The sequence below is a fragment of the Vulpes vulpes genome, unplaced genomic scaffold, assembly GCF_048418805.1.
Source record: "Vulpes vulpes isolate BD-2025 unplaced genomic scaffold, VulVul3 Bu000000642, whole genome shotgun sequence".
NCBI classification, from domain to species: Eukaryota; Metazoa; Chordata; class Mammalia; order Carnivora; family Canidae; genus Vulpes; species Vulpes vulpes.
In genome coordinates this window covers 135,188-149,359 of record NW_027325668.1, presented here as the reverse complement: position 1 = coordinate 149,359, position 14,172 = coordinate 135,188, and the positions used below count along the sequence as shown (strand labels likewise).

Here is a 14,172-nt window from a genome sequence, read left to right as displayed (position 1 = left end):
ATGTTCTCCTGAAGGATCAGGGCTGTGATTCATGCCTCCTCCCCTGTCACAAGTTACTCCCATTCTCTGTTCAGTCCCCCAAGATGATATGAAAGTTTTCAGAGGAAATTATCTCTAACACCTGATCAAGTTTACTACTGGCTTGTGATAAGACCATCATTAAATGATAGGAAGACTGTCTTCCCAACTTGTCCACACCCATCCATCAAACAAAGTTGTGGTATTACAAAATACACTTTCAGGCTGTCCTGTCCTTCAAGGATAACTTGATGTTCTGCTTTGTTGGTCGTCTGTACTTGTGGAGCCAATAAAATTCGGTAAAGCGAAGTGAAGGTTTAAAATAAATCTGACCTTACTGAACTCTACTAGATCTCTAAAAAACTATGAACTTATCACTGTATCAATACTTTCATCTTAGCTATTCCACGGAAGTGAAAGGATAGGGAGGATTGAAGTTTCAGAATACGATTAGTCTTACCTCACCCATAGCATTTTTATGTTTAAAGAAAAAAATGCAGGCCAATGGGCATGAAACTATCATATGTAAATTTTACTTGGCCTTTTAAAGATATGTTTTTTATATTAAAACTAGATATATAACTTTATATATTAAAAATATATAATTTTTACTGAACACACTTCATTTTCATGCTAGTTAGCATCAGGTCTTTCCATAAAGACATTGTTCAGTATTCTTTTGAAGAATATAACGGATATTGTTTTTAATTTGGTGACTCTGGACAAAAACTTTGGCCTGAAATGCTTTCCTTCTATCAAATTAAAAAAATTCATTTTCTGAGTGGGTCATTATGACTAAAACTCTTGAGAAATAAACAGGTATAACTCTTCCTCACATTTCCAGTGTTTCTGATATTAAGTGGTTACACATTAAAAAATCATGTCACTTCTAAAAATGGATTTACAAGAATATTCTCTATATAATAAAAATTCAGTAACATATTATATTTTTTTCACCATAACAGGGAAACAGTCAACAAAAACTGCTTCTGAATCTACCTTCCTGTTTATTCCCTAGGCTCTGTAAAGTCAGTCAGTAAGGGCCGAACCGAAGCCACATTAGAAGGTTATTCTGCAGCTGTTGCATCACATTGACAGTCACAGTTTAACATAAAGAAGATTCTAAGTACAGCAGCTATGGGTGAATATAATTCTTAATATCAACTCCATAAAGTGGTAACAACATTTAATAAATTGAACTAGTTTAATCTGCTTGGGATATTTTTATTTACTGAATGTGCATTTCTACACAATGACGATAGAGTGATTTCAGCACCTTCCATCAGGTAAATCTTTTTTTTTTAAATTTTTTATTTATTTATGATAGTCACAGAGAGAGAGAGAGAGAGGCAGAGACATAGGCAGAGGGAGAAGCAGGCTCCATGCCCCGGGAGCCCGATGTGGGATTCGATCCCAGGTCTCCAGGATCGCGCCCTGGGCCAAAGGCAGGCGCCAAACTGCTGCGCCACCCAGGGATCCCCCATCAGGTAAATCTTACGTTAGCCTAGTCAATAATACCTTTTCAGATGCCCAAAGTCATGAAACAGTTAAAAATCCAAAAGATATCAAGAAATTGATTTTCTAAATTTGAAGAAAAATTCTATGGCTTTAAAGAAAAGCTATATTTCCCTGGGACTTTTAAGAAAAAGCATTCTTAAAACACTTTATGTGGCATTAAAGTCACTACGAATTGTAGAAAGTCTTTTTTCCCTTGGTGTTCAGCTCCCAGTAAGTATATTTAAATTCTCTTCAAAAAGCAGTTAATATTCCCATCCTACCACCCACGGTCTTTCAAAATGCTAAAAGGGAAATAAATCAAATTCAACCACAGCAAACATGTGTCTTCAATTGCAGAAGTATGACTAAGTATCAAGAAAAACCCCAAAACATTTAGGATTTTCTTTAAAAGGCCTTTCAAATAAAATGGATGTAATCTTCCCAAGTCAAGTTAAGTGAAGTGCACCCTGAATCCATACTTCAGAGAAGATTCCCAGAACATCTACTCCACAGCTTTGGCAATAACAAAAGCAGGTCAGTCCCCACTGATAATCTGGCAGATCAAGGTCAGTTTGTAATTCCTCTTTGTTCATACATTTATCCGGAAATACTGGTTACTCTAAGTAGAACAGTAAGATGATTTGGTTTCATGTTTACCTAAAGCCATCATCAGGAATATTTGGAGGGCTACAGATAGAAATCTTTAATAAGTAAAGAAAAAAAAAAAAAAAGACAAGGGGTTATGATGCCCGGAGAAATCAGGGAGATTCAAAGCTATGAGATGAATGTTTTCAGTGCAAATTCGAATTGCTTGCCCTAATTGAAAGCAATGGTCTCATAGTTTTGTGAAGGATGTCATTATTCAGAATTGTTTGTGTTTCTTAGTAGCCATTTTTTTGTACTCTCTCTGTACCTTAAATACGAATAAACATTCATTGCAAATATTTATTCTATTCAGAATAGTGTATTGGCACTTTGGCAGTTATAACATAAATACTTAAATATTATTTGGATCCAAGTAAAGAGATGTGTCAGGATTAAATGGATTGGAAGAGAACTAATCAATCAGTAGAATGAAAACATTAAAAAAAAAAAAAAAAAAAAAAGACACAGACCAGACCTTAGATTAAGCACTTGAAATAAAATGAAGAATAAGACCCTGTACTTTATGGGTTTATAATCCAGTAGAACAAACAGACAGATAAATACCAAACATTCAAAATACTATAATAAAAATACACAAAGGGGTTATATAGATCACAGCATAGACAAAATAAAATGTTTCAAATATCAAGGGCAGATGGCATTCTTTTGTCTACTTAAACACATCAGATGTTGGCCAAAATTTTTCTTAATAAAAAACTCCAGTGAGTTACTGGAGACCAGTATTTTTTTAAACTATCATTAATAATAATGTGGCTTTCAAATAATAATGTGGCTCAAATAATGTGCTTACAAAGTTTCAAAGTTTTTTTTTTTAGCTTACACAAAGGCAATTTATTAACAATTTTCTGTTAAACTATTTTCAAACTATTTTCAAACTATTTTCAAACTATTTTCAGTTTGAAGAATCCTGTTCACAGACGGCGACCACGGCGACCCCCCTTCCTGCGGGTGCTATCGGAGGGGATGGGGGTGACATCCTCAATCCGCCCAATCTTCATTCCTGAGCGGGCAAGGGCTCTGAGGGCTGACTGGGCCCCAGGTCCAGGGGTCTTGGTTCTATTTCCTCCTGTGGCTCGGAGTTTGATGTGGAGAGCAGTGATACCCAGCTCCTTGCACCTCTGGGCTACATCCTGGGCAGCCAACATGGCAGCGTAGGGAGAAGACTCATCTCGGTCAGCCTTCACCTTCATCCCACCAGTTACACGACAGATGGTTTCCTTGCCAGAAAGATCAGTGACATGGACAAAAGTGTCATTGAAGGATGCAAATATGTGGCAGACACCAAACACATTTTCTCCTTCAGCAACTTGAGGTCCAAGGCTGATGACCTGTTCTTCCTTCTTTTCCTTCCCCTTACGAGGTGCCATTTCTGCGCGTCTTCAAAACAAAAATTGGTTAAAATTGTTAGTATATATCAAAGTTAGTTAGTATATACAAAATGCTTTTGATTGCAGTAGTCATAAATAAAAGAAAAAAGTGTACTTACAAGTCAAACTGAAGTTTTCTGATGATATGACACATAGGCCAATGCAAGTCAAAAGGTACAATTAAGATAAGTATGCCTTCAAACTCGTGCAATGCAGGAAAATATCCTCCATATAAGTGGTGACATGTACTAAATGAGCCAATTCTTATAACCATCCCTCCACAAATGAAGTCCCTATTTAAAAAACATCTGTCTTTCTTTCTCTTTCTCTCCTCTTCCTCTGTTGGGTTCAATGTCCCTATATAGTTTCACAGTTGTTCAAATTGCATCCAAAACAAAAATCGAAAAAATCATGTCTCAGATTTGACAGTGCACTGACATTTGGCAGCCCATGCAGTTGAAGGCAATTAATACTATCTAAAAATCTATAGCCTCAAATAATAACCAGCGTAACTTGAAGATCCCACCACAGCAAATGTGTTAACGGACTAGTTATGGAATAGAGTATTGATTTAGGAACAATTTTTGATTCTTGTTTTGAGAGAGTGAAAGGGACAATCCCTATTCAAGATAAGGGATACACATTTTCACTCATTATTTTATTTCATTCCCAGGCCAAAGAACTACTTAGAAATAACAGATACTGTATTATGTATCACAATGGTGAATTTCATTCTGCCTTGGCAGGGTAACTAGTAAGTGTAGAATGTAGCTGCTTGCTATACTGGAGTCATGGGTATATAATTGCCTTCAGAAACATCCTTCTCTGAATACCACCTACACATTAATACATGACGGTGAACTTACAGCCACACTCCTGTTCTATCCCACATGATCCTTGAAAAGGCTTTGAAATGAGGCCACGTGCATAATTAAGGCACACTGAATACCACAGTACATGTAACAAGCTAGAGTATTATGAATCCTTAGGGGAACCTCATAGAACTAATACATTTTCTAAAGGAAGCTGCACATGAGTAAAGAGGGCCCAAAATGCTAATTAGATCCTCTCAGTGAAAGCTATAGAAAAGTTGATTCTTGAATCCTGAAGTTGGGCACAGAATGGAACATTTGTATACAGAAACACTGAAGGGGGGGGGGGAAGAATTTGACATAAAAGCCCCTCAATAGATGGTTTACACAATTCATGAGAAAATAAATAATACAAAATAAACAAAATAACAGTGGGAGAATGTCAACCCTCCTGAAAGGGTTAAGTATGAGAACAGATTTCCTATTAGAAAGGGATTATGTAACAACAGAGGGAAATACTCACCCTAGCATATGCTAATTTAGTCAGCTTTGCCAGGTGTTTCTGTGTGTTTGGCTGGCTGACTCACCTTCCTTGCCTCTCCTTTTTGCCATTTCATTATGAAAGTAAGGAGTTTGAACTCTCACAAAACGCAATAATAGCAATAACAAAAACAAGCAAAAGCACATTATAGGAGTTTTATCCTTGCTAAAACATTGGGGTATGCATTGTGGAGGTCAAAAGGAAAATCACCCAAACTGTACGTATTCAGCACATAGGCTTTAGCAAATCTCCCTTTCTTGAACCACTCTTCATTCCTCATTAATTACTTTTAATAGGTCTTTCAGGTTAGGAGTATGGTCGGGACTGGGGGGATATTATATTCCTGGACAGTGCAAAGGAAGCTGAGTTACTGTGTTACTCAGACTTCAAAATAGAAAATAGAGAGCAGGGATCCCTGGGTGGCGCAGCGGTTTGGCGCCTGCCTTTGGCCCAGGGCACGATCCTGGAGACCCGGGATCGAATCCCACATCAGGCTCCCGGTGCATGGAGCCTGCTTCTCCCTCTGCCTGTGTCTCTGCCTCTCTCTCTCTCTCTCTCTCTCTCTCTCTCTCTCTGTGACTATCATAAGTAAATAAAAAATTAAAAAAAAGAGAAAATAGAGAGCAGCAAAGGAGTGACAATTAGACAAGCTTATTGTATATTTTTTGTTTGCTTTTTAACACAAATATTCTAACCATCTCTCATTTCAACCTAAATCTACTACTTAAGATTGGAAAGTAGGGGGCATATAAGGTATGAGAATGAATGGAAGATACGTAGGTGTCATGGGCATTTTCCCCCAGAGGGGATAGAGGACAAGCTAACATCAAATATGAATTCATTAAGAGAGTAAAAATGTATTTTACACACCATAAATTTGAGTTTGGATGTTTAAGTAAACCTTAAGGGAGTCACTTGCATTTTGAAAGGCAAACACTTTTAACAAAGAAGCCAAAAATATTTCTCTATAAGAACAAATTAATTGTTTTTTATAAATCATACTGAATCAATATAACAGCTATACACTTAACAGTTGGCAGCACATGCTTGTCAGGAAAGGTGCTTTCTTGCTCTATTCCCAAAGATGACTTTAGATAAACAATGAGTGCGCCGTTACTGTAAATAAGCCATCATCAAAAACATAAAATTGTTAGGGGATCAATTTGACCAATAAGAACTGTTGCTTTCTTAATGTGAAGTGATTTGCACTACTTGATCATACTTAGCTCTGAGATTTTTTTATTTCTCAAAGCAAAATACAAAATAATACAAAATAAACAAAATAACAGTGGGATAAAATATTTATTTTATTTAAAAATAAACAAAATAACAGTGGGATAAAATATTTATTTTATTTAAAAATAAACAAAATAACAATGGGATAAAATATTTATTTTATTTAAAAATAAATATTTTTATTTTCTAATCTCTAATGACCTCTGCATCTAGCCCCCAGAATGACTGTTTATCGCTAAATTGGAGCTTCCTGTTCAGCATTCAAGTGGCTGAAAGATAATTTAAAGATTCAAGTAAAAACTATTTGTTGACTTAGAGTTATATCAAATGTTGAATAATGACTGTCTTAATATTTACTTCAAAGACCTCTAAAATAGAATGTAAATAATTAGTAGCCAGCCCTCTCTAAGGCAGATCCCTTTACAACTTCAGCCCTGTGTCTATTCGTGTAGTGGAAGGGTCTCATTACTTAGTTTCATAAGCACAAAAGAAGATTCAGAATAGATGCTCAGCTCTATCACAAATTCAGAAATGTATATCTTGCTTGTGTGTTTTTAAGGGGAAACGTTAATCATTGTTAAAGCCTAAGAAAATTTATTCAAAAATATACTTTTTAACCCTCATAAAAAGGGTAAGAGAAAATAACTGAGTGCAAAGAAAACAAACTCTTGCCTTTTCCTCACATCACATCCCATCCCTGACAGCTCCCAAATTATAAAGATACTGAAGAAACCCCCCCCCCCCCTTTAAGTAGTACCAGCCCTAATCCAGAGGCAGCCCATCCAGGTGCCTTCCTGAAGTTTTAGCAACAAAAAGCATTCTGTTTGTGATAAGAAAACCATTTCCCCCCACTCCCTGATTGGAATGTCCCTGAATAGGTTCATGTTGACCTGAGAAATCGATAACCTGAATGCTATGCTACTGCCAAGGTTCTTTTGTCTTTAAGAGGTTTTTTTTTTTTTCTTTTACCTTTAAAAGATGCCTGTAATTGCTAATTGGGCTCTCTTCCTCCTGGGAGGCAGAGAGCCCATTTGCACAAACGTTCAATAAACCCTCTTGCTAATTGCATCTGCCTGTCTGGGGTCAGAGTCACCTGGACACGTTGGCACCCGTGAGCCAGGGTCCAACAACTTAAAAAAGTTTAAGTGCTGACATATTATGAAGAGATGCAGCTACTTAAGTCCATTAGGACATACCTATTCATGCCAACACTATTTATTATGTATCTACTAAATTGAGAATAAGAAGATTGCACAGATGACAAAGGCTCAGGGCTTGCCCTCAGGAAGCTTAAGTTTAGTAGTCATTGGGCACTAGAGCTGTTCTAGGAGGACCAAAAAACCAATACCTGCCAATTCCACAAAGAACTCTAACTTCAGCTTTTGAGTTTGGCTTCCTCAGTTTGTGATTTCTCACCACTTCCTCAGCCTACTAAGCCAGCTGTTACACATTGGGTGGTTTTGCCAAGGTTATTCAATGAGCCTATTAAAATGAGGACGCCTTCTCAATAAATCTCGTGGAACGCACATCAGTGTTATCAAATAAAACATCAATACGATAGGTCTATTTATATTATGAATGTACCCCAAATCCTTCATAATAAATAAACCTTACTTGTCTCAACCATCTGATACCCCATAGATTTCTCATTTTAAAAAGAAAATTAATATTATTTGATATTGATTTTACGTCACTTTAAAATGCATGACTCACATTTCTTCCAGCATTTTTGTACTTCCATTTGCTCCTTAAGTAATTCAAGTAATTTTTTTCATTAAAAAAAAAATGGCATCTCACTATTTCAACGTGGGGCAAATAGTTCTCAAGTATCTGATCTTTCAGGGGAGAAAGCAGAAAGAGGCCTCTCAATCAATGCTTACTTTGGTCATGTTATGCTCCCACAGTTCTAATAGTTGTAGAAATGGTGAAGACAATGAAGTAAGTTTCCATATCTTGATAGAAAATCTGCCCAGAGACTCCCCATATTTGCAGGGAGATTTTCCTAATTACTAAGTGTTTGGGGTTTGACCATTTAAATCATAGTCTTTGGCTCTTATGTACAGATTCTACTCTTTAAAGTTTCAGTTGTTAATCAAGAAAGGGAGGAATAGGGTTCTTGCATTCAACATAAGAAATGAGCTCAACAAGACTAAGGCTATTACAAATAGAAGGAAATGAATGGGAGAGAGAGGCTTTTGAGAAGCATTAAGTTATCAGTATTTTATTAAGTGTATGTAGGTGTGTTTGTACTTTATAATACACTTTCTAAAAATGTAAGGGGAAGTTTATGTTCAGTGTATTCACTAAGGCAAGTACTATGCATGTCCAATTGACCTTCAATTTGAAAGTCTTTCTAAAATAACAGATCATTCATCAAAATATCTCATGGAAAATAAAACAAGACAAAACCAAACACTAAAATCCCAGTATTTGTGTTGGATGTGTTTTTCTGTAAGACTAAATCTAAAAAGGAAACAAAGTTCTCAACAAAATCTCTATGTATGTCTATTTTCTGGTTGTATTTTGTCCTTTCTTCTTTGCCCTTTCTAGGACCGTTTTCTTGTGCTAAACAAGACAGTCTCCATCTTTGCAGTGCCCCCTCAGGCATGGAAAGGGGACACAGCTTCAGCCAGGGTTAGCAATTGAACTGGATCTGCTCTGTAACCAAGAGAGGTTTTAGTTCCAGGTGGCAAGCTTTTGCACGCCTCCTTCTAAAGAAATTCATTTCTCTAAACTGTTCTGTACCCTCATTCCAGATTTTTCCCCTACCTGTGATGGAGGAAAATAAACAAGGATGCCCCATAAACTAACACAGAAGCAAATTTTTGTTATCTAGTCTAGTCTATCTAGTCTATACATTGCGAGTTGTGCTTTGGTCAGAAACATATTTATTTCCTTCTAATGATTCATTTTCATTTCCTAAGAATCCACTGAAGACAAAATGGTAGATTTTTAGAATAGTACTATTTTTTTTAACTTATTTTATCATTGACTTGATTCTCACCACTGGCTCATTAACTTTACATATTAACAAGCCAAAAGGTTGATTTTGCTTCCCAGAAAGAGTAAAATATTGGTGACAATATAAAACACAGAGAAGATACGTTCAAATGAGTCTTCTTGTCTAAAATAAGGCATAGTGCAAGAAAGGGGATAATAATAGAAATGCTAAATTAATTGATCAGTATTACTTAAGTCACAGATACCACCATAGTTCCGATAAAGCTAAAAATAAGAAGCTATAGGCTGCCTATAGCATTTGCCTAGTCATAACTACCAGCAGGCAGAACAGACTCCCTCTAGCCAAAATCAGTTAGTTGCTCACTAGTTCCGCCGCCACCCTTCTTTCTCTGCACATGGAAAGGAAAGACCTGCTAAGTGTTTAATCTGTGTCCAGGAAATAAAGCTTTTCATTTTACAACCTAACCAAGTCCTAATAAAAGTGTAGGATGCTGGGAGAAACAACCTCAACCCTGAAGCAATGTTTTTGGCCAAGAGTAAAACAAGGAAGGCCTGAGCAATTTGTTTGAGCAGGAACTGACAATATCAACAAAGTGCGATGTGTCTGTGGAGCAGTGTTTGATCAATGTGAGGCAGCCATAAACATGAGACTACAATCCAATGGTGCTTTGCACCCCCTCCCCCTCTAGTTTTTTTTTTTTTTTTCCTTTTAAATCCTCTTCTGTCCTTTGGTGTCTTAACATGGCCTGATCTAAGATGCTCATAAGTACACAGACCCTGTTGGGCTGGTGCTTTCTCCCTGGTTGCTGTAGAGGACGCTTATTTATTTATATACTTGGACCTGATGCTGGTGCTGCTGTGGGTTGCAGTGGTGCATTTTCTCTGGCATGCCCACACCCCTTGCACCACCACCTCTAATCTGCTGTGAAAAGCAGCACTTTTTAAATAATTGGCTTACATACTTAATACAAGAGACCCATGTTTTTAATAAAAGAGAATGCAGCTGATGGAATCTCTCCGGGTAGAGAGAGAGAAAATCCTCCTCCAGGCTGAGAGAATGAGACACCAGCAGACAGTTATTTTGCACTGCAGTGAATCCACAATTCATGGGAAATGTTGAAGGCAGAGGAGGCGACCCCCAAGTGCAGTCCTTTGCCCACATGCTCTATAATAAATAATCTCACACCAGCCCAGCAGTGTGTGCAATGACGTGCCGGGGCCAGCACGCACAGATTGGCAGGGAAAACACATCCAGCGGTGTCGAGTTTTCATCGCAATCACCGAATTAACTGATTTCCCCACATCACACTCCCACTACCCTGCGTAGAGAGCACGCGCGCGCGCGCGCACACACACACACACACACACACACATGCAGAGTTGAGAAATGCAAGTTACTGAGAGGTGAAATAGGGCATCTAGGAACACGTTTCAGCATGGATTAGAGACCCAAGTGATGTGTCAGCCTCCCGGGGTACTTGTGAGAAGGTGGGAGTGCGAATGGTGGGAAATGGGAGGAGGCAGCGTAAGCAGGGAGAAGGCTGCCGGCTTTCTCGGGGATGCTGGCACATTTCATATCTGGAATTTACATTTAACATAAAACACAAAAAAGATGGTAAGAAATACCTCCGCAAGGTCAGTTAGTTAATTCAGAAAAACTCTGTCCACTCTGTTTTCCTTCACATCATAAATATGCATAAATAAAATCCATCCCAGTCCATATCCTGCAAGATAGGAGGCAGGATGCATTCCAAGGACTTGCTGAAAGACGGTTCATTGACCTCATTTAAATCCTCCAAAGGCCAATTGGGTTTTGCACGCCTGCGGTCTACTTGTGTCTTACTTCCAGATTCATTTTACCAAGGGACAAATACATTTGATCAACTTATCCTTCCCACAACTACAGAAATGACGACAGAGGGGTTAGAGGTGGGCAAAGATTTAGCAAGAAATCAAGAGTCACCTAGCTTTGAAAATCCTATAGTCCATCATTTCCCATCCATCCTTCCTGTATCTCACTCCCGCATCCCTGTATGACTCCTCTCTTCAAAGCAACAACTTTCCTCCCCCCGGCCCGGCCCCCCCAGCCCTGGCCTGCCGCCTCCGCCTCACCACCCCCCAAGTGCGCTCTCCCCACGCCCTCCTACTCCGCACATGGCCATTCACTTCATCACCCGCGTCCTCCTCCCCTTCCACAGGGCCCCCTCCTCCTCCTGCAAGAGGGAGGATCTGAGGAAAAGTGCACCCCGGTTCCCCAGCCGCTCTGCATCCAAACCCAGTGATTTGCATCATAACAGCGTTTTGTGCGGTTCCCCCCACCGCGGTCGCAGGGGTTCGTACATTGCACGTGAAAGGACAATATTAATGACGGAAAGAAGCGGCAGGAGCAGAGCCATAGAGAGGTCGGGAATCCGAGGGGAAATCCCTTCGCAGTAAAGTAACTGCTTAGGTGCGTAGATTTCTTTGCTTAAAGAAAAAAGGAAAACAAAAAAAAAGAACAGAGAGGAAAAGAAAACCAGACAGGCTGATTAATTTTAAAAAACAGGCTTGTTGATAAAGTAGCTTTGAGTCTTTTAACTTTTCCCTTCCCCTTTCCCTTGTTTATTTCTTGATTTATTCTCTCTCTCCTTACCCCCTTTTTCTTTTTCTTTTCCTTCTTCCTTTCTCTCGCTCTTTTACATCCCAGACAGTCTCCTCTCCTTTCGGAGGTGCATGACACGTCTCACGACACACCTGCCCCCGGGGATGTCACTGCAGTGCACATGGCGCTGCCGCTGCTGCTGTTCTCGCCGTCTCCGTAGCTCGCTCCCAGGCTCTCACTCACTTTTCAAAGACACACGGATGTGATGGTGGGAAGCAGAGAAAAGAGCAAGGCGACCCGGAAAGGGGGAGGTGAGAGCGAGGAGGAGGGTGGAGAGGGCGGGTCAGGAGCGTGATGTGGGAGGTGGCCGGTGGGGGTGGGTGGGAGGGTGTGATGTTCAGAGAAGGCGCCAAGTGCCCGCCGGAAGGCGGGAGGGGTGGGGGGTGCTGCTGGCGGGGACTGAGTGAGGGATGGAGGCAGCTCAGGTGGGTGAAGAGGCGGAAGGGGCCGCGCACGGGGCTGCCTGCTGGGAGCGCAAGGCTGAGCCAGGGCCGGAGACCCGAGGGCTGGAGCCAACTGCCGCCGCCCCTGCCGCACCGGGGAGTAGGGGGGGGGGTGCACATCGCCGGGGACTAGGGGACTGGAAGGGGCAGAGTGGAAATGCGGGGTGCAGTGGGCGTGATGGGGAAGGGCGTGAAGCTGATGCTCCCTCGGCGGGGCGGGGATGACCTGGTAGAGGAGCCCGCAGACGCTGTAGAAGCGGAGGACGGCGCCGCGTCTCCAGGTCACGGTCCCTTCTCTAAGGGGCTGGGAAGGAACGAGGGGGCGAGAAGATGCTGGTGACGGGGGCCCCAGAGTGCAGGGGCCGCCGGCGTCCTCCTGGCTGGACCCTCGGTCCCCGCTGCGGTGCTCGAACCCTCGGACCCGGACTGGAGGCAGCAGAAGCGGCAGCTGCGACGCACCCGCAGAATGGGGTTGCGGTGGGCGGAAGAGTGTCTCCTGCTGCTGCTGCTGCTGCTGGTGGTGGTGCAGCCGCGACAGCCCGTCAGGCAGGCACCGGGTCGGAGCTCGCCTTCCCCTCGGCTCGCACCGCAAGTCCCAGAGCCCGCCGGGGCTGCCCGAGCAGGTGGTGCAGGAATCCGGGGTGTTGGAGAAGGTGCAGGCGAGGGCTGCAGGGGTGGGCAGGTCACGGAAGGGAGGGGGGGCAGAGGGGGCGCAGGCAAGCAGCAGCCGCCGCTCGCGCTCGGGGTGTCTCGGGGTCCTGGCAGGGGAGGCGGCGGCGGTGGACGCAGCGCTGGCGGCGGCGGCTCCCGGATGCTCGAGCTGCAGCAGCAGCAGCAGCAGAGGCACCGGCGGCGGCGGCTCCCGGATGCTCGAGCTGCAGCAGCAGCAGAGGCACCGGCGGCGGCGGCGGCGGCGGCGGCGGCGGCGGCAGCAGCTCTACCCAGCGCCAGACCCAAGGGCAAGCTCAGCGCGGCGGAGACCCCGCCCCCACCCTGGCAGGGACAGACACAGCCCCCGGCCAATGGGAGCGCACCCGCCTCCCGGGCCTGGCCAATGAGAGGAGGCGGTGGGAGGAGACAAGCGCCGGGAGAAACCAACTGGCTTCTCAAGGACCCTTGGGGCAGGGAGGACCCGACCCCCGCCCACACCCCTCCCACGGTCTCACCTCCTTGGACACGTCTCGCCCCGACTTCACAGGGGAGACCCTCGCCCGCCTTGACCGCGCCTCGCCCTCAGGAACGGTTCAGCCAATCGCCACCGCGAGGGGGCGGGGTTAGCCACGTCCCCGGCAGGTTCTGGGATCCGTGGGGCCTGGGCCAGATCCTGGGTGCGAGGTGCTTGTGCGCATGCGGACTCCGAGAGCAGATGGTGGCTGCACCTGCCCACGCACCAGCTGCAGCACATTCTCCAACGCTCTCAGCAGCAAAGGGAGAGAGGGCAGGGGGCGGGGGGAGGCTAAGTGTAGGGAGCGGCGCACCTGCCTGCCTGCAGCATCACTCACCAGAGTTCATATTTTACCTTACGTTGCCAAGATGCCCTGTCCAGCAGTGAGGAACCCTATAATTCCCAATCTCTGTGTCACTTTCAAGTGAGGATTAAAGATAGGCATGAGTTTTCTACACACTCCCTTTTCACATCTTTACAATCTTTGCTCCTACGTGTTCCAGATAAGGAAGAGGGCTGCTGATCTCTACATAAGACTTTCCCGAAGCAGCTATGTCAGAGGTTTCCAAGACTATCACCAGATTCAGTGATTTGCTAGAACCCACAGGGCTCAGAAGTTCTTGTACACATAATTATGGCTTATTACAGCAAATGGACAAAAAGCAAAGTGATTTTTTATAAAGCAAAATGATTAAAGGAAAATAGTACATGGGGCAAAGTCTGAAGGAATCCAGATGTAAGCTCCCGAAAGTTCTCCCTCAGTAGAGGACATGGTTAATTTCCCTAGCAACAAGATGAGGAAACCTGTTTGAAGTATTGTCTACC

General features: G+C 42.8%; 1 protein-coding gene and 1 long non-coding RNA gene across 8 annotated transcripts in view; one reads left to right on the top strand and one right to left on the bottom strand.

Annotated features, from left to right (window-relative positions):
- Positions 1-2,636: 2,636 nt before the first annotated feature.
- LOC140596398 (small ribosomal subunit protein uS11) lies at positions 2,637-13,490 on the bottom strand. Of its 3 annotated transcripts, XM_072745057.1 has the most exons (3): positions 11,731-11,868; positions 11,439-11,564; positions 2,637-3,558 (listed from the first exon to the last, which is right to left on the bottom strand). In XM_072745057.1, the coding sequence occupies exons 2-3, from the start codon at positions 11,492-11,494 to the stop codon at positions 3,093-3,095; spliced, it is 522 nt and encodes a 173-aa protein (XP_072601158.1). In that variant the 5' UTR covers positions 11,495-11,564; positions 11,731-11,868; the 3' UTR covers positions 2,637-3,092. The 3 variants fall into 3 exon arrangements, with proteins under 3 accessions (XP_072601158.1, XP_072601160.1, XP_072601159.1); XM_072745059.1 differs by lacking the exons at positions 11,439-11,564; positions 11,731-11,868 and adding an exon at positions 13,349-13,490; XM_072745058.1 differs by lacking the exon at positions 11,439-11,564 and having other exon boundaries at positions 11,731-11,872.
- LOC140596399 (uncharacterized) overlaps positions 11,852-14,172 on the top strand; it is a 39,471-nt gene continuing 37,150 nt past the window's right edge. For all 5 annotated transcript variants that reach the window (XR_011998382.1, XR_011998384.1, XR_011998383.1 and 2 more), the window contains exon 1: positions 11,852-11,990. This is a non-coding gene — a long non-coding RNA (uncharacterized lncRNA). The remainder of the gene's footprint in view (positions 11,991-14,172) is intronic.